General features: G+C 42.5%; 1 protein-coding gene across 5 annotated transcripts in view; it reads left to right on the plus strand.

Moving 5' to 3' along the window:
* The first annotated feature begins 15,269 nt into the window (after nucleotides 1-15,269).
* ERICH1 (glutamate rich 1) overlaps nucleotides 15,270-26,513 on the plus strand; it is a 103,762-nt gene continuing 92,518 nt past the window's right edge. For all 5 annotated transcript variants that reach the window (XR_008822577.1, XR_008822575.1, XR_008822578.1 and 2 more), the window contains exon 1: nucleotides 15,270-15,379. Coding sequence is in view for 1 of the 5 variants with exons in the window: in XM_056343718.1 (XP_056199693.1) it covers nucleotides 15,358-15,379 (22 nt within the window). In the remaining 4 variants the exon portion in view is untranslated. The remainder of the gene's footprint in view (nucleotides 15,380-26,513) is intronic.

Below are 26,513 nucleotides of genomic sequence, written 5' to 3' on the forward strand. Positions count from 1 at the left end.
GGCAGCAATTAGAATGCTGGCACTTCCTGGCTACTAACATTTAAAGCTTTTATCACAAGAGAGAAAGAGTATGTCATGTACTCATAAGGAATAGAATTGTTACCAACAACCCAACAACTGCTATTATTGGCATGTTCCAAACAGGCTCCAAACCAGCTTTTTTCTACATCTTAACCTCCTGTTGCTCGGCAAGGAATAGAATCACTAAGCATCTCAGATGTATTTACTGATTAAAAAAAAAACACAACCCAACAAAAAAACCCAAAAGGAAGGCAGCATGAACCCGTCTTGCTCCTGTGTGAAGCTACTCTAAATCACTTTTTCTGCTACAAAGAAAAGGGTGCACATAAGGCAGGACATACAACTCTCGGTTAATGCAATGTTATGACACGATTTTTAACTTCCTGCAGAATTCAATGTAGGAGAACAGTGGGTTCAATTGCAACCTTACACTAATGAAAAACCTGATGTCTTTATGCACAGATGCTGATTTTAAAAGCATCTTTAACAACAGTAAGAAACTACAATTAAAAGATTCATTCCTTCAAGACTTGTTTAACAGTATGGCCAAAATTTTACCAGAACATATTATAAAAGAGATTACCTGTAGATTTCCCTTATGGAATTCACCATACTAATATGTACATCCTTTATGACAGAAATCTGCCTCTGAGTCAGTCATCCCAAATTTTGACATAGCCAGCACTTCTCAGGTGTGATGCAGCTAACCTGCTGTAGGGCAAGACTGCATCACCCCTTGGGGCTGCCCATCTCACTCCACTCACCACGCAGGGAACCGAGAAGTACCAGTAACCCCTAGTTAGAAGCAGCTACAACATACATATTTAATCAGATGAATCTCATACCCAGCAACAAAAGTCTCAAAGAAAGAACCGAGTTCATGAGTCCACTCGATCACCATTTCTCTTTCCTTTAAAATCAGGATCAAAAAAGCACGTGAAATGTATCAAATACTGTAAGAAATAACAGATTTAAGTTATGAAAAGGAAATAACATATTTCATCAACATGATGAAATTCATCAAAGAATTTGCTAGGCAACACTTCCTAGTACCATACATATGGGACAGCATTATCCACAGATGTAAGCAACGTTCTCATTTATTTCAGAAAACATTCAGCACAGCAAATGAAAGAACCAATAACATCAGAATTATAATAGTGAGGCAAGGAGACAACAAAGAGAGCATTAGGAGTGGGGGGAAGCTAGCAAGGGAGAGCTGCATTAATTTTCGTAAAGAACTTGAAAATGCTTCCCTGTTGGGAAAATCCAATCTGCTTCGAGACCTTTGACTGTGAGAGCAGGGCCAAAATAATGATGAGACAAGGCAGAGCATCGCTTTACACACCCCAGCGCCCACGGAGCTCAACCGCGCAGTAGCACTACAGAGGAGTTCCTAACAGCACAGGTTAGGGAGGTGCAAATGGGGATTTTACCAGCGCCTCACTTTGCAGTGGGTACACAGACCAGGACTGGGAAGATTTCCTGATGCACACAAGGAAGTCAGGGAGAACAAAGTCCAGAACTTTGAGGAGTAGGTACCCCAGAGGAATAAAGGAGGAGACACCCCACCTGCACCTGTTACTACTCATGCCTTCGGAGGACTTCAGAGTGAGAAGGTTTTGTTGGCTTTAGTGAACTGTCTGCTTTACAGAAAGGAGATATTAATTAGCTAATAAAGGTTGTCATAGAAGGCCTGAAACATAAGATAAATACTAAGGGTCACTGGATTTTTTTTTGCTCACTTAAACCTTATCTTATATTTAATACTGCTTATTGATTTCATTTAGACCAAAAATAATTTCATCTTCTGAAGCAGTATTTAAAATAGATCACACATTGTCAGCTCTTTCAAAGGAAATTTCTAAAAATGGTGGAAAAGCACATGCAGCCCTGCTCAGGATAAACACTAAATCTGTCCCCCCCTCTCAGTCTTTACTGGAGATCAGCAGAGCAGAGTGCTGATCACAGGCTTCCCAAACACCACTGCCTGAAGGAGCTCTGCGTCCAAGCCGCAGGGCAAGTTTCAGAGCCTGTAACTGTGGTTTGGTAGTGAAACATGATGTGTTGCTCAGCATTAGTATGTCTGAAGACATTGTCTTGGATGGAGAAGGCAGCAATCTTAATGTGCCCCCCACGCCCAGGCACCTCCTTCAGGTTTCACTGGCACCAGCAGAGGAATGGCCCAAAACATTCCAGTAATTCCCATCGTGTCAGTGACTGGGGCAGCTCACAGCAGGTTCAGAGATGCGCAACTCAGTGACACCACAGAAAAAACAACTCACCCACTTACAGACAATTTACAGTCACCCACAAGCCCCAAAGGTGGTACATTCACCAACAGTGCAGAGGTAGGGCAGGTGCCACTGTGGCACCCGGTGTGGTGAAGCCTTGGTCTCGGGCACCTGGCACACCTTCAGTGGCCATCGATGGAAGGGGAGGCTACCAAACAAAGGGGACTGCAAAGTTTGGGGAGAACAACTTGGTGATGCTCTGTCTTCAGGCACCAGTAAACATACATCCCAGCCCGGCGTTTGGGGTATTTGGCTACTTTTCTGACAAAAAGAAGAACAGAAAGAAAATGCTGTTTTCCAGTTTTCCATTACAACAAAAACAGGAACATAGATTACTTGTTTATATATGACATAGTGAAACCAAAAATAAAGTTTCTCTTGTAGGCACTATTCACTCTATGACTTGAAAATCACAGATTCACAAAATGGTCAGAGTTCGATGGCACCTCTGGAGATCACCTATCCCAACCCCCTGCTAAAGCAGTGTCACCCAGGGCAGGCTGCACAGGATCGCGTCCAGGCAGGTTTTGAATGTCTCCAGAGAACATACAAAATGCAATATGTGAAATGTAAGAGAATACCCCTAGAAACATGCCCAAATGCCTCTGTCCAAATTAGGCATTTGTGGCTTTTTTTAACCATATTACACTCAAAAAGTTAATACGTTCAAGTCACACCTTCTGGGCAAGGCTACAATGAAAAGAACTGAAGCATGACACAACCCAAAAATGAGGCCAAAACCAAAAGCCCTGCCCAGAGCAAGGTGTGTACTTAGGGATGCCTTCACCAGCTGGCACCTAAAAACCAGGTCCGAGTTCAGTGACAAAACCTTCCTTGTTCATCCATAACCAAAATGGCTGAATTCAAGCATTTCAAATATTTGAGACGGCTGGATTTCACCAGGAAGTAGGCTAATTTTTGAAAACTAAATAGAAATAAGCTGAAGTCTGAGCCACTGACAGCTCAAATTTGCACACAGGCAGCACAATGCTCTCTCCAAGCATATCTGGAGAGTACTTTATGTGTGCTCATTTATTATATCAAATAACAAACACACACGTATTTAAATCTCTAGAATCTGTTAAGTTTTAAATTTGTTTTCCCAGTGAAGTTGCTTCCATCAAAGTCAATGCCTACAGCTAGGCAGAGCCTCTTAAGCAGCTGCCCTTGGTGTGATAGCAGCATGTCTAAGGGCAGGATTTGGATGCTTGCAAATGGGTGCTTGGTACTAGGTGGGAAACCTCAAGATACCCCAGGTTGGCAGATACGTATCCAGATGGCACACAAGGGTTACATGGGACCTTTCTGAAGCAATGGCTGAAAAGCAGAAGGGTGACTTACCCAGCATCCCTAACATGGCCCTGAGATCTTCAGCAGTGGCAGGGGAAGGCCACCCTGGGCAGCTGGTGTTCCCTGGGAGGTGCTGGGTGCCCCTGACCAGGATGCCAGCCAGTCCGTGTTGTACCAGCCAGGCCTGCACAGGGCGCCTTGGAGATGCTAAGGCACCTCAAGCGATGCTGGGCCCTGATGGGAACACAACTGCATTTAGTCACCAGAGCAAGTCAATGCTGTCAAAATGTTTCCTCCTGTCAAAAATGAGGACGCTGCTTTCTCCTTCACACCACGACTCAACGACACAGAAGCAAGCACAGGTGAAGTGAATAAACTGCCAGTGTGCAAGAGAAAGTCTGAAATTTTCACAGGGATCAAACTACAAATGGAAACACAGATTTCAGTCAGCCCCTTTTACTGCATCAGGAAACTAAGTGAAGGCCCCGGTTCAGGCACAAACACACACGGAGGGTATTTTTGCGTGAATTCACAACTATATCACTTCAGCACCAGCTGAAATTTCCAAGTAGCCTGCTGTGGGTAAAAAACAATGTTATTATCAAGGAAATTCAGAAAGATGTTGTTTCCTGGCGACAACAGGCAACATTCCAGGAAATTCTTTTCACTGATCTCTGAATAAAAATTAAGCCACGCATGTGGAAGAAAAAAATTCTACACATAACCACTGAATGATATTATATCATTTCAATTTTTACAGGAATCAGTTCTATTCTGGTTTAGTCTTTCAGTTCATGAGCTTTTCCATATACTTAGGAACAATTAAGTGCCTCCACATGGAAAAAAGTTGAAATTATTACTAGTTTCATCTTCATAATGACTATATGAATATTAATTTTCTATGGCTCAGTATTGTTAATCCTGTATTATCTTCTGACTTTCCTCTTTGTTTTATTTTATTTTACTTTGGATTTGGTAGTGGTTTTTTTTTCCTAAGGGAATACTTAAATTATTCTTAAAATTTCTGTGAAATCTAAGGATACTAAAGGTGTTGAAAAGTTACTGTTGAGTCTGCAATCTTAATTCTTTCTCCACTCTCCTTTGTGGATGGAATATAAATGCTTGGGTATAATCACAATTTCTTGCTTATGTATACAGTCAACTTTTCTAACAGGTTTATGGTATATAGGTTGGCACAGATTTGTGTTAAAACAATACATGAAAAATCAATCAATTAAGAAGAATACCACAAAATCCTCTAGATCAAACCACATGGTATTAGCAGCTATAGCCAAAAAATATCAGTAGTGGATGAAGTAAATTTTCATAGATACAGTTTTAAAGAGAACCTATCAAGAAGTTTTTACTAAGTAATGTTACAGGGTATCCATCATTCTTTTGTAACGGGGACATCTGGCATGCACATACATCCCTGTTTATTTTGGTACTTCTTGCAAATCTTTCAGATGAGATTTCACTACCATCTTTCAGTGGTAGTGATTACAAGAGCTAGACATATTTATGAAGGGAGGACAAGGCTGGAGAAGACATTTTTATGTTTTGCTCTGACAAAAATGAAGACTAATGATCACACTGATGTCTTTCAGAAGAGAACTCACATGGGAACAGCCTGGCTGCCAAGAATACTTTGTTCCTTGTGCTCCAAAATCAGAAACAGTGGAAAAAAATTGTTCCATTGGTCAAGAGGAACGCAGCTTACACAGCACGTTGTGATAATAACGAGTAAGATCTTTCTTCAGGGCAACATGGACCAGCCCCACTACAGGTGTTGAAAAAGAGAGGCAAATGTTATTCATCATTATGTGGAATTATGCAACTGAAATTAAGTGTGGCACAATGTTTTCTTGCACTAAATTACTTCCTGGGGTTTGGGGTTTTTTTGACAAGTTACATTTTTTTTAACCTGTTTTCCAAGTAAAGAAAACTACAAACGCAGCCTGGCAGCTACCTCATATCAGCTGAGCCCCTTCTATGCATTTTTACATGTCAAGATGCTGATACAACACAATGCTGATGACTGCCTCTATAGTCTGTGCAGTTTTATCTTGTACACATGAAAATAAATTCAAGTCTTGTCAATCTTTCATGATGCAATTTGTGAAATGTGTATGCTACCTCAGGAAAGAGATGCCATGCAGCTTGTTCCTGCCCTTTACACTTAACCAGAACAAAACACCCACAACAGTCATCCCCTGTACTGCTCTATTAAGATCTCTTCACTATTATATTCAGACACCTTCACCCATATCCTTGATCATTTGTCTCCTTTTCTTCTGGTGTCAAGCAGTATCATGATGCTTCCCTAAACCTCCGTAACACTCTCCCTTTTTTCCAAAATTAAACTGGGGTTGCTCTTGTGCCTGCTCACCCTTCGGCTGATACACTGCGGCATTATTAATTGCAGGAAAGCACAAATGTTAACAGGACAAGCTGTACTTAGAGCACTGATCTTTCAAGCAGTGAAGCAAAATTCTGTCTTTCATTTCAACACTGTAATCAGAACGTAAGGCTTCACACGTTGTCCGGATTCTCGAGCACGGTACTAGTCTGCTAAGTTTCAGTGTCCACGTACGTGCTGTGGAATAACAGACGGACATGTCAGAACACGTGAAATGAAATGTCATCAAATCAGGAACCATACCACAAAGTTTTTAAGATAACGCAATATTTAAAGAAATTAATAAACAGATAGAAAATACTCTATTAAAGGAAGTTTGGAAAAGTTGTTTGCTATTTTTCAAAAAAAAAAACCAAACTGGAAAATAAAAAGAAAATGTATTACATTGCTTTGGTACACAACTATATAGAAGCGTATCCACAAGGACATGCCAGGAAAGCTCCTGAAAGAGACTGCAGTCTGAACGTGATACAGTTATATCGGAGCAACTTTTCTATTTTATAGATCAAAGCAGGCTTCTAGAGCCTGGCATACACTATGCTTCTCAGCTTTGTATTTTGCCCTTTCTGCATCATTTTTAGGACAGTAATTCATGACAATTTTGGAAAGTCAAAAGAAATAGAAAATCACAGGGAACTGATCAGAGACCTGACACTGGTTAGCAAAGGAAGCATGTTTCGTAATTTATCCACGACGAGGAGTATCCAAGAGTGATTTCCACCCTGCTCTAAATCATAATCACAGTGCGTGTTGAAAATACTAATGTATCAGATGAGGCATTTTATAAGGAACGTGCAATATCGAAAAGCAACATCAAGTGAAAATGCTATTTTGAAATACAATAACTAAGGAAAATAATGAAATTTATGTCAAAAGGAAAACTCAAAACTAAGCAATATAAAGGGACATTAACTACACTACAAATCACCTCAAGAATGAACATACATTACTATAGGAGACCTTCTATTGGTGGACATAAGAATATTTCCACTAATTCATTTTATTATAATAACATATATATGATATAATATAATGTAATGTAATATTATATTCTACTATAATATTATAGTAGTAATTGTAACCCTTAACAATTTAATTTAGCTGTAGAGAAACGTTTTTAGGAAGCAAAAAGAGAGAAACTTTGAGAAGCGTCCAAAATTGATCTATTACTTCTTCATTTGAAAAGAAGGTTAACATAACTTCAAACTACTGAACTTAACTGTTTAGATCTATTATAATATTCAGTCATCTCCTTATTTTCAAAGGTCAGTGTATGTGCCTTTGAATTCATTAATACATAACTTTCTAAATCTTGTGGCAGCTGAAATCTTGAAGTGTATATTGTTCAAGTTTTCCTAAAAAAGGTCAGTGCAATATAAGAATGCATCACTTTGCAAAAGGAGGAATGAGGCTGAAAAATAACATAGATACGAGCTTTGTCTTTTAGAAGTGTCAAATACATTAAGATGTTGGAGTAGTAAATTCTAAATTACTATTTAAGAAAACTTATCAAATTACTTACCATCCATATAATTACAAAAGTACAGGATATCATAACTAATCGCATCCCCCTTCAACTTCACGAAAATAATTCCTTTCAAAACACCTCACTCACTCACCTCTTGCATAATGAATAAAAGCTGATGTGCATGGAGATGGGAGACACTATAGAATCCAATGCATTTCAGGACCGGCAGCAAAAGTAACGCTGCATTTTCAGATGTACTGCTGCCTTTTCTGCATATAATGCTATAAACTGCAGATACCTGTGACAAAATGCTCTGATTTACAAATCCTAGTATAATGCAGTTTAAATAAACTGTGTGTTGTGAAGGAGATGTGCCTAGTCTATGTGTAACATTTTCATTTCTCAGCCTACTAAAACTTACGGGGGAAAAAAAGCAGTCCTGTTAATCCATTTTAATTCCAGAAAGGAAAAGAGTAAATTTAAATTTCTGTCAAGCTACTAAGAAAACATCACTTACATTGGTTATTTTTAAATGAATCTCTTAAATTCCAGAGTTATTCCCTTAAATCAAATAATTTATCTAGCTATGAAAACTAATTTTGGACATTTGCAGTATGAATGCAAACTACAGTAGCTATTCCTAAATGACACCTTTTGTAAACAGACCCTCAAATGAATGAGATCAAAATCTCAGACTGAAATAAAAATCAAATTACAGTCTATACAATGCATAGCAGGAACACTTAACAATCACATTTTTAAAATGTCTTACCTTTAAATAAAACATTATGGCAAAGATATCCCAAAAATAGCCAAAAAACAGGCCAGATGCCGGATAACAAAGCCACAAGTTGCCATCAAAGAAAAGATCAGTTTCACGTCCTGCAGCCAGAAAGGGATGGAAACATCAGAGGGGCTTGAATTCTCCTTCAGAGGGAAGGTGAAGCTTGTGTCACTCTTACCAATGGGAGACCAAGTCTTTCCAGCTAGAGGATATTAATACCTCTTACTCAAACGCAACATCTTCCTGCTATATGATGTATTTGTGTCCCAATTTTTAAAAAATAAATATGCATTATTAAGTCTACAGATTATTTCCTCTACATCATGTTACCATGAGGAAGCCTGGTTAAGGGTATGATAAAGAATTCAGAAAGATAGGCAGTGTTTTCAAGAAACTTGATTGTGTTTTTTCATTTCCTTTTTTAGCATTACAAAAGGCACGGATTCTTCCCGTAGCTTCAACTACATGGGATCTGAAAGGGTGCAAGATCAAGAGAAGTAAATCAAAAGAAGAAAAGCAAGCTTTGTCATCCTTTCTGCTCATCAAGGAAGATAACTGTTATCAATCTCTAAAACTGAAGAACGTATTTCTTCATTTAAGTGAAATCTGCTGTCGCACAGAGGATAAAGGTGGCCTTATACTGATGCTCTTTGGAAAGAATCTCACTCTGCATGAAAGAAGCAAAAGTGTCGTCTTTTATCTTACTTGGACTCTGTTTAGACAATTTTGATAGAATAAGAGTGTTTATGCTCTGTAGCTTTATATCCCAATGACTTATTAAGCCATAAATTAATAAGAATGTAAAGTGAAAGATCCTCTGGGTTTTTTTCCTTCATCTAATTTTAGATTACTCTATAAGAAATAAAAGGAGTAGTAACTACCTGAGATTCTCTCGCTACTGTCAGCCATTCAGGGGGAAAAGGAGGGTCAAAAATAACCTCTCGCTTGTGGCGATTTAAGCTATTTGTTCAGTGTTATTTTTATAGACTACTTGTGAAACAAGACAGGCATGAAAGCTGGGAAGGTCTTTCTACTCCTCACTGCCAGTAAAACACACAATACGAGAATAACATACCTCTGTACCCCTGCACGAGTTATAAACATGACCATGCAAGAGTGAAAGAGTATGGACAAAGTTTCCTTAAAGGCTAAGTTGATTGTCTGAATCACTACTAATAATACACATGGTTTCTATGAAAAGTCACCAGCCTATCCAGTTGCGAAACTAGAATTGCTGGAGACTTTGCTTATATTTTATGATATGTAATTTGCATAACAGTATTAAAGCATTAAAAAGTTTTACAATGCAAGTCATACTGTCAAGAAGTAAAGAATCACAGGAAACTAATTCAGTTGACCTCCAACGCATAAAAATAAATCTCATGTAGGAAATCAACATATTAAAAAGCCTGGCAAGCTAAGGGCAATTAGATTCCAGACAAGCTTGAACAATTAATTTGCATTCTCCCACACACCTTAGGGATTATTGAAAATACAATATTGCCTAAATTAAATAAGACAGATAATAAGGATGCAGTACAAATAAATGTTTTGAATTGATACTTCAGTACTGACCTGCTGCCTCTCCAGGGCAATGCAGGAGAGTTGTTCCCTCTGAACAGCAGCGTTCCAGAGGCTGAACACCACTCGAGCAGTGCCTCAGCTTCCAAGATGAAATAAGTATCAGAGACACCTTAAATGACCACTACCACAAGAGACTGGTGTCTAATTTGTCCCTACATTTGTGTTTCTTAGTTTTACGCTTTCCTAACTGTTTTCAACTTCATTATCAAGACTTAACCTTTACATTTGCAGGAATAAACTTTGGCTTGCAACAACTTTTTGTGTTCCAGCTGAGCTCAGGTCAATCTGACAACCTGAAGATGCTCTTCTTTTCTTTGATACAACAAATTTACTTTTTAAAGAGAGTATTTAAGATGGAAGATACAAAATTGAGAGCGGTGGATAGACTTCGGGTCAAGGAGGAGCAGCCACGAAGGACACAAGATGGAGAACCTACAGACAGATAAAAAGCTCTGGTGTATACTTCTCTTACTGTTATTTCTGCACACATACAGTCTGAATCCCTGAATTACTGATGTTTGCAATTTTATGTATGTATTTGACCATATTTTTTATGTTTCATTACTGTCAATGTATCTATCTATATACACAGTGGCAGCAGCATCCACCAAAGATGATAGATTCCCCTTGTGAGATAAAAGCCTTCACCTATGATATATCCAACGCATCTCTGCTAACTGCAGGTGTATACTACACTTACTACCAAAAGGGGAAATAAAAGTATTTTTAGATCATAAGAATATATCACTATAAAACTACAAACAAACTACTTCTTGTTCATTTTCAAAACTGGCAAGGACAGAGAAATGTGACAAATGTGGAACGAAAACGCATGGAAGATAGGTAAATTTTATGCACAAAAGAAGTACTTAAGAAAGTATAGTGAGAAACAGATAAAAGCAAAGTTGAGATCAAATATATATGCATGCGTAGGAACACTGATTGAGAAATCTAACTGCAGTGATTTCCATCCTCTCATCACAACTGAGCGTGTACTAAATGAATAAACTGCTACTTGACATTTCCCAGATAAATATCATGGGAAGAGTACTTATTTTACCTTAATGAATCATTTTGGCCCCTATAACAGAAAGTAGCAGTGATGAACTATAATCTATTCCAGGAAATGTAATTCTATAATGGAGATATATATGGACTGAAATATGAGAAGTTGTGGTCTCCAACAGGTCTACTTTGAAAGAGATTCTGATTCATCCATGCCCACTTCTACTTATATTTGATCACAGCTGTTGACATACTGTATCTGCCATGTAGAGAGATATTTCTCTACTAGAGGTAAGAAAGCCATATGGTTTGTGGATGACTATGAATTTTCGCAAGTCAGACTGAACTACATAATACTTTTTTTTCTGTAGTTACTCAAACAAAACTACCCATTTACCAAACAGTATTTTTTGATTCAGGTGGGATATTTTGGCCTATATAATACATTTCTAAGAAGTTGAAGTCTCTCTTAAATACAATCATAATGGGATGAGCTAACACTAACTTTCTGCATTAGTGGTCCTCTCATTCACCATGCATGGTTACATAAACAAATTCACTGTAGTGATGAATCGAAGCAGTAAATAGGACTTGCCTTGCTCACGGAGTAGAACCAAAGCAGCTGGTATTGCTTGACTGATGCAGTTTGAAAGGGTCCCTGATGGTATACCTCAGAAAAAACAGGGGTTTCTCTCAACATTCTTTTCATTACCGAAATTATGCATAGGATTATCACACCTATACAAGGAAATTGCTTTGACTACGTGTAATGGCAAACAGGGGAAAAAATTCCTGCCAAAGTTGGGTGTAAAATAACATTTTACCATCTTTGTTAAGGCACATAAAAATTATCCCAACAATTACTCTAACGTCCATAATTTAGCCAGACAAAGCTCTCAATCAAGCTGAAATTTAGTCATCCAGACTGCGTTCATAAGTATTCCCTATCAGAACATCCACTCTCAGAAAAAAACTTGTAATTGGGAAGTCGTAACTGGACCAGGACAGGCAATGCTCAGGGAAGCCTGCCACGTGTCCCCTCTGGGCAGGTGCTACCTGGTGTTCACACAAAACAGAAAATGAATATCTAAGCCTTCCTCAGGATCAAGTATGAATGTGCTATTTAGGAATACATTTCTCTTATCACACCTCCCAACTAATATTAAAGTAACTCACTGCATATATCAGAATTTATTAGAATATAATTTTTAGTATCCATAACAGACCTTGATGGTTGTGTCTTGATTTGGTAACTTTTTCTTTTAACAACTTGGCATAGCCAACAATATCACCATTTATACTGGTGGGACTTTGCCCTACACGACCGTGAAATCCCAATCCCATTAAGTCCTTTGGAACATTACCACCGATACAGAAAATCTTGGATTTGACTGTGCCATTTTACATGTTACACAGACGAAACCACATTCTTCTCAACACCTCTGTCAAAAGCAGTCTATGTTTGCAGGTTGTTAAATGCCTGTTTAAAGAATTTATGACTTCACTCTAAGTGCAACTTCAACATGTACATGAAATTTAAACTCATTTCAGAGGGACCAGAAATTCTAAAACGTTAACAAAGAGGTATGCTCTACACCATTCCAGTGCAAACTAGATATATGTGTAACTAAATGCAAATAGCACTTTATAGTACTAAAATGAAAAGCTAAAAATAATCTAAAATAGAATCAATGAATTTATTTGACAGTCTTAGATTTTGCTTCATGTTTAACTGAACAATGGCATAATAAATGCAATCTTTAACTTAGGAATATTATGTCAGATCACACAGGGTCTGACTATAGCACTCAGAATTAAATCTCCAATGCATAACATTGTAATTCATAAAACTATGAAACGTCATCTGAGTCCATTTTAACCACATACCAAACATCTTGAAAAGCACGCAAAATGATGGGGGGAGAACAACCTTTCAAATATAAATGATACAATCTGGTTAGCACTGTAAAAATAGCTACACACAGTAAAAATCAAAAAAACTTGTAATTCCGAAAGAAAGTGGTTTATGCAAACCATCTGGAAATGACTTGGAAGTATAATTGCTATATTGCAGAAAGCAGAGGAATGTAAGACTTCCACTGTTCTTATTTTACCTGTTTTCCAGATAAAACACAAAGACGGAAATGAAACTAATCACAGATGTGAAAGGCTGATACCCCAAATATATTTGCATTACAAAATAGGACCAATCCCTGCTCTACCCCAGAGTCCCTTTCTAAAACAAGTCCAGGACAACCAGAATACTTGCCCTGGCATAGCCCAAGCTACCGTACAAGGCACTCAGCTGCCTGGACCCCTGCATGGCATCACCCAGTCATCGGCACTTGGGTCTACGCTCGGCCACACGGAGGTGACCCCCTTCCCCCCCCCCGCAGGATGCCCGCTTGCAGCCATCTGCTCCCTAAACGGTCAGCGGTATTCGGTATTTCAAATTTTGCTAGGGCTCCGCTTGTGATGCTACTCCGAAGCACACAGAAGTAGACACAAAACACTCCAGCCCTGAGAAGGAGGGCACTCGAGTGTCACAGCCCGGTTCTTGGGCTCACAGCACAGAGAGCGACTGGGGCACTTAGAGTACTTGATCTCCATCGAAGCGCTTCGGTCTGGAAGAGATTCAAGTACCACCTGCTCCCCAGACACAGACGGTGGTGCGAGCCTCTGCCATAGCGCAGCACAGGCGGAAACAAGCACCAAAAGGGGGTGGTCGCTGCAGGGTGAGACCTCTGCAAGTTTCGGGGCGCCGGGCCCGAGGCACGGGCACACGCGTTTGCCGCCAAGCGCCCGGCCCCGCCGTTCCAGCGGGAACATCGGCACCCCGAGGGTGAAGTTCCGAGGGCGCCAGAAAGCGGCGCCGCGGGCGAACGCTCCCCCCGCACCTCCCGCCGCCGGGAAGGCTCCCCCCGCCCGGACCTGACCGGACCGGACCGACCCGCGCCAGTCGCACGGCGTCCGCCCCCCACCCGCCCCGAGGTGGCGGCGCCCGGCGGTTCCCAGGCCCCTCTCCGGCAGGCGAGTTTCGGGCCGGCGGGCCGGGCCGGGCGCGCTGCGGTTTCGTTACGCTGCTCGTGAACTGGTTTATTTCTCCGGCAGAAAGCCCCGCTCCACTGCTCCGCGGCGCGCCCGGCCAAGCCGGCGGCAACCGCGGCCCGCCCCGCGGGGACAGCCACCCGCGATCGCCCCGGCAACCGCGGGCAGCGCGGCTGATGCGGCCGGACCCGGCGCCCGCGGACTCCTCCAGCCGCGCCGAGCCCTGCGCGCCCGGCGGGTGCGCGGAGCCGCCGTGGGTAACGCCGCCGCTCGCCCTTCCTCGGAGGCCGGGGAGCGGCCCCGTCGCCCCTCGGGGCCCGGCCGCCCTCCGGGGGGCTGCGAGCGGCCGGCGGGCAGCAGCGCGACCCCTTCGACGTACCGGCACGGCGGGCGGCAGAGGACAGGGGAGGGAGCGGAGCGGGCGGCTGCAGCCCCGGCCCCCCCCGGCGGGGCAGCCCCAGAATTACGCGCTCCCGAAATTTAAATCTCCGCCGGCACTGCGGCTCCGCGCGCAAAGCCCCCCGCCCCGCCGCGCCCTCCGGCCGTACCGGAGGGTCCGTCCGTCCTCGCTCCCCCGCTTCCCGCGCTCCGCCGGCGGTGCCAGCCCGCAGCCGCCCCGCGCCGGCACAGGGCACCCCGCCGCGCAGCCGTCCTGCCCGGACTGTGCCTCGGCGAGACCCCCGCCACAGCCAGCGCGGCGCCGGGACGCACGGATGCCGGGGGAGAACGCCACAACACCACAACCGACGGCGCGGCTGGCGCGCCCTCTCCCCGCTGCCTGTGCACCCGTCCCCGACGGCGGCGGTGCCCGCACGCCGCGACCGGACCCGCAGCACCGGCGCCTCCGTTCCCTCCGCTGCCTGGGCGGGAGCACCCCGCCGCCCCGACGGCGGTCCCCTCCGCTCCCCTCCCTCCTTCCCTCCCTCCCTCCCTACCTACCTTTTTCAGCGCTGACATTCTAGTGCATTATTAACGCGGCAGGTGCGGGCTGCGCGCGGGGCTGCCGGGTCAGGTGAAGGAGACACCCGGCCGGGAGCGGGAGCGGGAGCAGCGGCGTGCGCCCAGCATCACCCCGGCGCGACTCACCCCGCCGGGGCGCCGCCGCCCGCGCGCCGCCGGGGCCGCCCGCCGCGCGCCGCCCCCCCGTCCCCGCGCGCACTCCCGCCGTCGCTCCCGCGCGCGCGGCTGGGGCGCCCGCCAGCTCTGCGCAGCCGCGCTCCCCCTGCCGGAGCCCGCGGGCACCGCGGCGTGCGGGCGGGGCGGGGCCAAGCGGCTCCCAGCCGGCGGCGCCGGCACGCCCCTGCCACCGTCTCGGCCAATGGCGCGCCTCTCGCCCCGTGACGGACAGGCGCGGCGGCGAGCAGGAAGGAGGGCGAGCGCAGTGTTGCCGGCTGCGAGGGGCCGCCCGCGCTGCTCGGAGGGGGTCGCCCGCGCGCCTGGGGCCATGGCCCTGAGCAGGAGGGAAGGTAAGGCCGCACCGGGTGAGGGGGTGTCGATTTGGGGACGCCTGTGCTGCCGGGCTTGCTCCGTGGGGCTGGGACAGAGCGAGCCGGGGGGCTGGTTGTTAACGGCCCCGGGCGCGGCCGCCCTCGGCTGAGGCGCGTTCCCGACCGGCCCCGTACCGTGCTGCCGCGGGACGCGCGCCCCGCTCCTCGGCGGGGGGTGGCGGCGGGAGGCCGGGAGGAGGGAGCCCGGCAGCGGGGAAAGCGGGCGGCCTGGGTGGCTCCCTGCGGGAGGGACCCTGAGGTGAAGCCGGGGCAGGGCGGGGGCGGTGGGCGCGCAGGGGCACGGCCGGGCGGCCCAGCGTGGCCTCCTGCCCGGGGCCCTGCCCGGAGCTCCCCGCCGGGGCCCTCCTGGCTCGGGGGCGCCGGGGAGCGTTCCTGCTGCGGCGTGTTCCTGCCCGGGGGTGGGGAGGAAGGGAAAATCAAATTACTGCTCTAATCACACCTTATTTTATGGTGAACGGGTTTTTTTTCCTCAGTATGCACATGCGGGTGTACCCGTTGTTAGCACGTAGCTTGACTTTATTTAAAGCTAGTTAGCACAGTTCTGAAATAAGTATGCTACTGTGCTTGCAAAGAAGAAAAAAAAGCTTTCCCCTATCCAAGCATAACTTCAATCCATTTGTTTTGCTTTTGTGTTTTATAAGACATGGTTATGTGCAGAAAGAATGCAATAATAAAAATGCAGGTGTTCTTTAAGTGGTACCTTGTTCTTAAGGGAGGTTGAGTAGGGCTGAGCTATAAGGCAACTGAATGCTCGCCTCCCGTTGTGATTTGTGGCTGGCTCCTGAGGTTGCAAACAGTTACAGCGTCCTGAGGCTTAAGTCTTTCCTGTGAGGATAACAATGTGAGTGAGACTGAAGAGCAAGGGTTAATGTTTAAGCTAATTGCTGGCTGGCTGCAACTAGTGATAGTTTTGAAGGAAGTATAAAAACGAGAGTAGTATTCTGAGTTTTAGATGCAGCCTTATTGTAGGAAATGGAGAAGGTAGGTGGATTAACTGCTTTGCTTCTAGTTTGACTTTGAGGAAAACCAGAGAATTACAAATTGATGTCCTCTGGGAGAAGGAGAGTTGGGAAGAGTAAGTTCGTTCATTGGTAAACAAACATAGGAGTCTATAGCTGAGTGGGGGAAGCAAATTACAAAGCCCTCAAATTGTTTAAAAACAAAGGTCAAATAACTACTTGTTTCAATAGGGTAGAAGAGAAAGCTGAAACGATCATGCTAAGTAACTGGCTTGACTATGTAAAGTTAGAAATCAGTCATATTTCCTTCAGCCACTCTAAGGAGTGATGACTTCAATTTGGGAAGAAAATACAGCAAGGAACACAAGGATGACAGGGTGCCGCATGGTCACCCGGGATAAGGTAACAAAATTGGAAGAGTTTACAACCTTATCTGATCAGTCTCTGCAGCCGATGGCATATATGGAAACTGTTGACTTTCTCTTGTGTAAACTATATATGCTTTTAAAAAGAGAGATGTCTCAGACTGCGGGGGGGTGGGGTGGGTGGGAGGAGTTTAGATACTTCTCTTTACAGTTGTTTTTGCTCCTGTTTAGGAGTAGGTTGAAGAGAGACTTTTGTCTGTGTTAACCAGTGAGCACTGAAGTTTTCTGTTTTGTACTGAGCTGTACCATAATATAGAATAAATGGGATGGTCAATAGTTTGTAGGATGGGTCTAGTTGTCAGTGAAGAGAACCTAATAGCTGAAAGATGGTAAGCCATCTTTCTTAGCTAAGTGCAGGTAAGTGAAATACACTTCACTTTGCAGGAAAGGGTGAGGCAGGTGTGACTAATAAAGTACAAAGTTTTTCGAGTTTTGTGGAGCTTCTTGGTTTTCAGTTGCTCATGTACTAATGATTTCTAACAGGGCTAGAGGTACTAGCAGCTGTCATTATATGTATTACTGGCTGGATGATTATTCTCTCTGCGACAGCCTTCATAATTTGTAGCTGTTAAACATCATTAGTTGCATCTCTAAGGCTGTAGTCATTGTTTTTGAAGTGTGCAGCCCCAAGGTAACACTGTGGGAAGGGGTTATGGAGTGGCATTCCAGCTGGTGGAGGGTAGAGTTAAGATACTGGTGCAGGTGTAGTACACATTACCAACCTTAACTGCTAGTAAGAAGGGATGGAGAAGTTAATATGCATCTTGGGGGTTCTGTGTTTTGTGGGGGTGGCTGGTTTATTGGAGGGGAGGGGAGTGGGTTTGCATTGGCTTCTTCTTATAAATTATGCTTTGGAGCAATTCTTACCTACTTTGCAGTGAGACATTCTATCTCACTGCAAGTCCACAAGAGATAGATAGGGCTCTGTTTTAACATATTAGGATATTTTTAGAAGCAGATCTATGTACTTGTGTTACTTACTTAGAGTAGTAAGATGGGGGAAGGGTGATGTGTGCCACTTTGGTGTGTTGGTTTGGGGTTATTTTACCTTTTTAAACAGTTAGTGCATTATGGCTTTCACTCAACACTAGTTTTGAGTGTGTTATCAGTAGATTTCTGGGATCTATGGGCTATCTCAGAGCAATCCATAAAAAGTTAAGATTGTGTTGTGGTTTAAAGCCCAGCTTGCAACTAAGCCCTACACCCCCTCAGTGGGATGGGGAGAGAACTGGAAGGGTAAAAGTGAGAAAACTCGAGAGCTGAGATAAATAAATAAATGAATAAACAGTTTAATAGTTAAAGCAAAACCCACATGCACACGCAAAGCAAGGAACTCATTCACCACTTCCCATCGCCAGGGAGGTGTTCAGCCATCCCCAGGAAAGCAAGGCTCTGTCATACTTAATGGTTACTAGGGAAGACAAATGCCATCACTCTGAATGTCCCCCCCTTCCTTCCCTCTTCTTCCTCCAGTTTCATATGCTGAGGACTATGTCATATGGTCTGGGATATCCCTTGGGCTGGTTGGGGTCGGCTGTCCCAGCTGTGTCCCCTCCCAGTGCTTGTGCACCCACAGCCTGCTTGCTGGTGGGATGGGGTGAGAGGCAGAAAAGGCCTCAGCTCTGTGTAAGTACTTCTTGGCAATAATGGAAACATCCCTGTATTAATAACTGTTTTCAGCACAAGTCAAAAAACCCATAGCCCCATACTAACTACTATGAAGAAAATGAACTTTATCCCAGCCAAACCCAGCACAAGAGTTATTTCCAGTATGCAATATGTAGTTTCTTCTGTTTTCAGTTGTCTTTAGTTCAAAAGATTGAAAACTGTTCTCTAGAAGTTTGTGTTTCTATTAAGGGTTGCCTAATGGCTTAAATTAAAACTCCCTTTATGACTAGAAAGAAAAGAAAAATTCTCCTTTGTTGAAAATTCCAGTACTTTGTAATGATGGGATATTTGGTATAATACTGATTTCTGTTATATGTGTATGTGAGGACGCTTGCAGAAATTGTTGGATATTATGTTGTAGTCAAATATTCAAATCACAGGAAGGGGTGATATATTTCTCCGTAAAGAAAACTATGTAGACATTCAGTTATAGTTATATTTTATATAATACGAACTTATGAAGATTGCTTTTAAATATAACTTAAATGATGCAAAGTCTTGTTGAACTTTTGCCTGTGCTCAAGTGATGTTACCCTTGCCAGTTTCATGTTTTGTTTTCTAAATACTAGTATATTGAGCTTCATTTTAGTTTCATATGAGCAGAGGGAGCAAGCTGTCTCCTTAAATTTCCAGATTTTTTCCTCTTCAGTAGTCTGAACTCTGAATGACTTTTTTTACTGTTTTCAGCTATTTTTATGTCAGTACTTTAGGCCGTTTTAATACCATTTGTTTGTTTTCCATGTTACCCCCCAGCATCTATGATAACATTTAACTTTAGCCCATACAGCTGAGATATAATTTGATGTTCACTTCAAACCATACGCTGTTTGCATCCAGGTAAGAGTTCTTTAGGTTGAAGTAAGATTTAAACTTTTTGAAATTTATGAAGTTCACACCTGTGCTGGCAGGGGACTGGTCTTGATGACCAGTGATAAGTGCACAGCTTTCTTTGACCTTTTGTACCCAAAAATCTGTCTCAGAAGAGAGAGGGGAGTCTCTGACAGCTATGGCTTACAGTTGGCCCAACTTGGAGTACCCAAAATTATTAATAATAATTATAATCAGCAAAATTGAGCTTCTTTAGCAGGGGTGGGTGAGATACCTTTAGATGGTTGAAGTGAGGTTACCTAGTTTGTGCTAGGTAAGATCAAGGTAATGGTGCAGTATGAGAAACGTGTTGTGAAAGACGCTTAGAAAAATGGATAGCATGCACAAATTGAAATAATGGATAAGATGCTCTGTTTTCCCAGGACTGCAGTAGCAGTACACATCTTACAAGGCTTCCCTACAAGGCAGACAGGGTTCTTATGAACAGCTGGAACAAAATCCTGATATTCTCATCATGGTGGTTATGCAGCTTCTTATCATCTGTGTCACGTCAAGTTTATTAGATGTCTAGGAGCGTGTGGCTGCAATTAAGGTGGCCTACTGAGAGAGCTCTAAAGCCTTTGTTGAGACAGGATGGCATGATCTATTAGTCAGATTCTCAGTGAACTACACAGTCATGCAGAATTTGCTGACAGATGCAGTACCAGTCTTACTGATGTGAAACTGCAGTGTGACACAGATGGTGCTTTGTGAAGCTGAATCAGTTCCGTCTAAGCTAAGAAGACAGAGCAAATGTCCACTTTTTGTAGTGGATAACTTACTCTTTTGTATTGGCAATTGCTATGAACTGTGTTGGCCTGGATGCACACAGGCCAGTCTTGGTCTGGTAAAACAATCTTCCGTTGTGGGTCACTCATTAATTTAGGTGAATACATAAATGTGTGGTATGTAATCGCTGTATTCTTTTCAGTTCCTGACACGTGCTATATACTTAAGTAAGCTGCTGCTGTTCAAAAGTTGCCTCAAAGATAGGAGAACAATATATTACTGAGTTTTGAATAACAAAGTGTTTTACCGTATATTATAAAACTTAGTGCTAGGTGAAAAGAGTAACAGAGCCATGGTTTATGGACTGCTGTATTAGAGTACAAAACTGGAAGTTTTTCACGCTATGTGGTTCCTGGACTATAGTAAAGTATAAGACAGGAGTAAAATCTAGGCAATTAGCATCTGATTTTAATGTCTCATGGCATGTAGAACACTAATAGATGCTGTTTCAGTGACAATAATGTCAGAGGTCTTGAGACAAACTTAGATATTGCAAAGTTGGTATTACATACTAGATTTAAAACAGCAGCATCTGAGCTTCTTGCGTGGCTCCCCATGACATTTTGGTTAACAACCATAATGAGATGCAAACGGCTGATAGCTGGTAGTTCAAGCACAGAAGTCATGTGATCTTGAATACTAGTAAATCCTTCTGTTGTTTGATTCCCAAACAGTACAAACGAGTTCTCCTTTTTCTGACTAAATATGTAATAATAGCTTTAGCAGTTAAGAGTAAAACTGTCTATGTTATATGGGATATTAATGAGATCAATTTTAAAACTGGGAAAGGGACCATTCCCACCTTACATGTAGACATTGTCAAAAACTGTACAAGTTTTTCCCTTTAAGCTGTCATTCAAGTTTTATGAGGCTAGTAGAACTAAAGGATTGTGTAAGGAGCTAGTCAAGTTGAAAAATAATCAGTTCTCATGGTATTCCTACTCAGTCTTAATCCTGGACTTCTGTAGTCCCAGTAGAAACAAAACCAAGCAATCGACACTCCTTGATACCCGCTGACTCAGATGGTAATAGCTCACGGGGGAGATGGGGCAAACAGCCTTTTTTCAAAAAAGTGCTTTCTTTGCGAAGGCAGATAGTTAAAAGTAAGGTATATGAGACTGAGAGGCTGTGCCTTCCAAACCAAAAGACTTTAGAATCAAGATTTCTAACCTGTAGGGAGATCTTCACGGGAAACAAATTACTGTGTAATATAGGACTCCTTAATAGAGTAAGGCGAGGCAGAAGGACCAAGGCCAAAAAACCTCAAGCTTTTCAAATGTAACAAATATGGTTGGGGGGGGGGGGGGGGGGGGTATGTCAAAGGTGAAAAAGTACTGGAAAAAACCCATGTGAACTATTGAGTTCCTCTACTTCTTGAAGCACCTCCAGAGTATTTTAAAATATATTAAAAATATTCAGACACAAATTGTTTAGCCTCACTGTGGGTAGGTGTGTAAAATTACTTCTTCCAGTCGTTCGGACAAGATAACCTAGTGCTTTTTCTGGCCTTAAGGTACAAGTGAATTCCACCCTGAAATTTGAAGCCAAAGAAGTATTTTGTGTCTTCCTCAAGAAAGAATTTCAGAGAATAGAAGTGCTGTTTGGAAACAAGGACTGTAAATTTTATAGATAGATGCATTTAAGTCTGAAGTATGAAAACTGAAGATGTTGTAGATGATCTGCAGAATGGCATCCTCTTTGACCAAACAGAAGATTTTATAAGATGTTAGCTTCTGTGTTTGTGTAAAAGTGCCTCTTTCACGTAATAGTTAGTTTCAGCCTGAATTTTCTGCAGCAGGTTTTCGGGTCGTTACTTTTATCCTGCTTTGTCCTTTTGCTACTCTCATAAGTCTATTACCATAGCTTCACCTGCAGAATGAAGACTACTTGGAGACTGTGAACACAAAGCAAAATACAGTAAAATTGGATCTTCCCATTCCTATGGACTTAAAACTGTACTTCAACCACAGCTAGAATTCTGCTTATTTCACACTTCCCCACCCCCTGCTCGCCTCTGAAAAGGCTAGTTTTGTTATTCCCATGACAGTGCTTTGCTTTGGTTTGCATGGCCTCTGTCTGTGGTAGAATGGAAGTTGGCACTCTTGGCAAGGCTGGCCTCGCTGGTAGCAGTAAAATTACATTTTCCTGCTCCTGACTGGAACAAGAGCATCCCTTCTTAAACATATGATATACCATTATGATTATCTGAACTGTCAGGCTATACAGAATGCAATTGCATGTCACTCCAGTAGTCGTCTTCTTTCTCTCATATATCTGGGCAGCTTGAACATTTTTGGAAATGGGAAAGTCATACAAAAATGAGGCAGAGTGGAAAAATGGTACCCTGTTCAGCTGCCATGCAATGTTTTGTTCTAGTTAATTCCTCCCTTTCCTCTTAGATTTTAGTCTGTTAGTAGTTGCTGAACTGGTGTCCCAAGTCTCTGGGAGTCTTCTGTGCAGCTAAGAGATCTCTGTGCAAAGATTATTTTTTTTTTAAGTTAAAGTTTAAATATCTAGTCATTGCCCTTGGGGCTAGAACATGCATGTGTGTGCATGCACATACACGCTTCTTGTATTGTGAAATTTGGGTCATGATTAATAAATTAATTATCCTCAGAGGTCCTCTGTATTGATTTCCATTAACTGTAATGGGGGCTTGTATTCTGCATTATCATTTGTACCCAGTGGCTGGTTGGCAGAAGTGGTGTCTTGTATACACTAGGTCTGTGGAGGAGTGTCTGATGTGTCTACTGCTAGGCATCTTAACTGCAAACTGAATTTTGCTCCTAGTGTCTGAAATATAGAGCAGGTACCTTTGTCTTTGAGACTTAGAGCCATGATCGAAGAATCACTGTATATTAGGCCAAGTAAATACAGAGTTAAGACCTTTGTTCATCAGTTTGACCAGCTGAGCCACTCCTTCAGAAAGAATCTGAAATACCTAAAACATGAAACGCTGTCCTGTATGATTAAAGAGCAAGTAAACTGTGGGTAATTATTTAAGGGAACGAATAGTAGCCCTTAGCCAGAAGTTACCATCTTGCAGTCTTCCTTCCATCTGCTAGATGGTAAGAATAGCAGTCCAGCTAACATTTTCTGTATGTAGCAGTCTCTTAAAATTAAAATGCTTTACATGCTGTTGCTTTGGGTCCTAATGAAATCTAGGTCTCTCTCTCTTTCAAGTGGTCCCCTTGACCATCTCCAGTCGAGATCTGACTGTCCAGCCATGATTAGGGAAGAGGAGGTTATCCAGGCAGCGGAGCTGTTATACTCAACTAGGCAAGGCCCTAAGCAATCTGCTGTAGTTGATCCTACTATGATTAGACTAGATGATGTCCAGAGGTCCCTTCCAACCTTAACACTTCCGTGGGGGTTTTTGACCATGCTGTAAAGTAACTGTCTTGTCATGGCTTTCATAGGCGATGGGATACTTGCATCATAAACGAGACTTCAAGGATTTAAATCTTTTTGAGTATCAGAGTAATAATGCATTACAGAGGTGAACTGAACATTTTAATGAAGCCTTGTCCATGTGTTCTGCATGTGGATTATCATTCTGTCTGCTCTTTCCGTCCTCTTCTGTTCTGCTGTACTATCTTCTGCTTTGGAAGAAATAGCATATTAACACATTTTACACATAGGATGGTTTCATAAGAAATTCCTGAATCTTCTCTTTTTGGAAAACTTATGTTTGTAGGAGAGAGAGACCAAGTAGGGCAACTTGCAAGCTTCACAGAGTTCTAATGTGTTCAGCACTCTTAATGCCACTTCATTTATTCTTGCTGCCCAAATTGCATTTGAGTAGGCAGAAGGTAACCAATTCAGAAACATGATGTTCACAAACTTACAGTATGTATGGCAAGTAGCCAAAAGTACATGGCAAGCATTCTCCACAGAAATGTTTTTGAGGAAACTGTTGCCTCCTACACTGAGCTGGACAGGAACATTTCTGATGTTGTTCAGAACTTCATTTGTTTAGTTATTCAGAGTGCTTTTGTTACAGTCTTAACTGAGCTTTAAGTCATCTTGTCAACCCTAGGAGAATCATTATAAATCTGCAGTGCGGTTCCACTGTTGGCATGTGTGTGTTTGTGGGTAATTTGTTTATGTACATAAGAAACTTAAGGTGGTGTTGGTTTAATACATAGATGCCAAACAGTGCATTTATTTGAAGGAGGCTTTTTACTATTCTCACAAAGTTGTGGTGAACGCTCAGGATCTTTCTACAATTTGAATCACTAGCTAGCACGTGTTCTGCACTCTCTTTCTTTGAGTTATACTTCGCTTTGTTACATCAAACTGTAGAGACCTGGTGCTTTTTCAGTTTTCTGGTGTATTTGTACTTCACTACGTCCACACATGAGTTGTCAAGAATAAGCCATGGAACTAGCCTGGTACCTATTGCAGCTTGTCCTCACTTCTGAAAATACCGGCTCCTTTTCATCAGTGAGGAAGTCCTGGAAAGACACATCTTGTGGTGTTGCTTCAGCTCATTGCACAGGATGAACATTCAGTGCTTTCAATAAAAGGCCGGGCATTTTGATAATGTTATATGTTTTCAGCTGGAAAGTGAATTTGTTTCACTTTTGAAATTAAATAGAAAACCTACTCGTAAAACAAGACTAGAATATATAACCTTTTTACATCTCTAGGTCTATTAGAATTGAAGTTTTCTACTGAAAACTTCCAGACAGTTGGACTAGATGATAATTGTGGGCCCCTTCCAACTGAAGTACACTGTTCTAACTGCAGAAATACACCAACTGCTTTCTTCATCCTGTGTTTACAGCTCTCTACATCTCAGACACAAGACCACGGTATTTTTTTTAAGCTATGGAAGTACACAGAAGCCACATAACTGTATATGTTACTTCACTGTAATATGGCATAGACTCTTAATAAAGCTGTGAGGAAGGTTCATGTGTTTAAATATAGTTTTACTTTGAATGAAAGTACAGTAGCTTTTCCACTCTTGGCTTTTTAAACTGTGTTATTTGCCACTACTATAAGCCAAATTACGCTTCCTTTTCTTTAAGTGGAAAACTTGATGTCAGTGGGATTTCTGTGAGGAAGCTAAGCAAAATCTCATCCTAATGCTCTGAATTACTTGTGTTATACATTTTTATGTATTGCCATTTAAATGTGACTGTGCCTTAGGTGCTGCTGAAGTAGTAAGTAAAGTTCAGGATCATGGTTATTGAACTAAAATGTTATGTGGGTTTTACCCCTTTAAAAAAGCAGCAGCTATGCAGTGAATATAACTAGTAACTTGTCTTGTACACTGTTAGTGTACGTAATGGAAGTCAACTTACCTGGTACTGTTTGACACGTGATGATGTGTCTTTTTTGCTAGCTTTAATTTCAGAGATCTGTTTTAGACCTCGTGTTGGTCTGAATGCATCATACAGTGGTCTAAATCTATCATACATTTAATGAATCAAGAACCTGGGGTTTTTTAATGATCCACCATTTTGTTAAGGAAAGTATTTACCACCGTTATGTTAGGAAAACTCTTTCCTTGGTGATCTTTGTAATAACTAAGATACCTTCTGTCTGCTTCCTTTTAACAAATAAAAGGATCCAGTGTGATCACATATATCTGATCTCTGGCTTAGTTTGCATACACATGAGTAACCAAATGTAAGGAACCCTGGAGTGATCTGTGAAGAATATAGTATTAAAAGCAGTCTTCAGTGCAGTTAGTTCTATTCCTTTCTGTTGCAGTCAGCCATGTAGTATTTATAGGAGTTAGAGCTCAATGTAAGAGGCTTCTTTAACTACATTGTTTTATTTTCTTCTGTTAGTTTATTAGAAGAATGTTGCAATACTTCTAGATGCTCATCAGTGCGTTAAGATTGGCAATTCTTATTCACCATTAGTTTCTAATATTTTTGTGGCATGGTCTAATGCAGGGGTCCTCAAACTTTTTAACCAGGGGGCGGCGTGCGGATGAAGTGGCAGGCAGGCATCTGCGGCTGCTTGGTTTCCCCCCCAACCCCGGCGGGGGGGTTCTGTAAATACCGGGGGCCGGATTGAGGACCCTGGGGGGCCGTACCCGGCCCACGGGCCATAGTTTGAGGACCCCTGGTCTAATGTGATCTTATCCTTGAGCCATGTAACACTTCTCATTACTAGCTTAAAATTTATTTGGCATTTGTTTGCTTATGCTAAACAGCCAAAGCTCTCCTTGTTCTTCAATGTCTTGTTGGTTATTGTAAAAACTCTTCTCTGTGTCTGCTCAGGTTTCAGTTCAGCTGGTTTGTACACAGCGGACTTAAGGCTGTACAAGGTTTTTGGCGAGATCTCTCTAGATTTATATATTAATGTAGTTCATTTTCCTGTCTTGGATGTAAAAAATACTTGGCCCAGTAGGATCTTGGATCA

The sequence above is a fragment of the Falco biarmicus genome, chromosome 6 (genome assembly GCF_023638135.1).
Source record: "Falco biarmicus isolate bFalBia1 chromosome 6, bFalBia1.pri, whole genome shotgun sequence".
NCBI classification, from domain to species: Eukaryota; Metazoa; Chordata; class Aves; order Falconiformes; family Falconidae; genus Falco; species Falco biarmicus.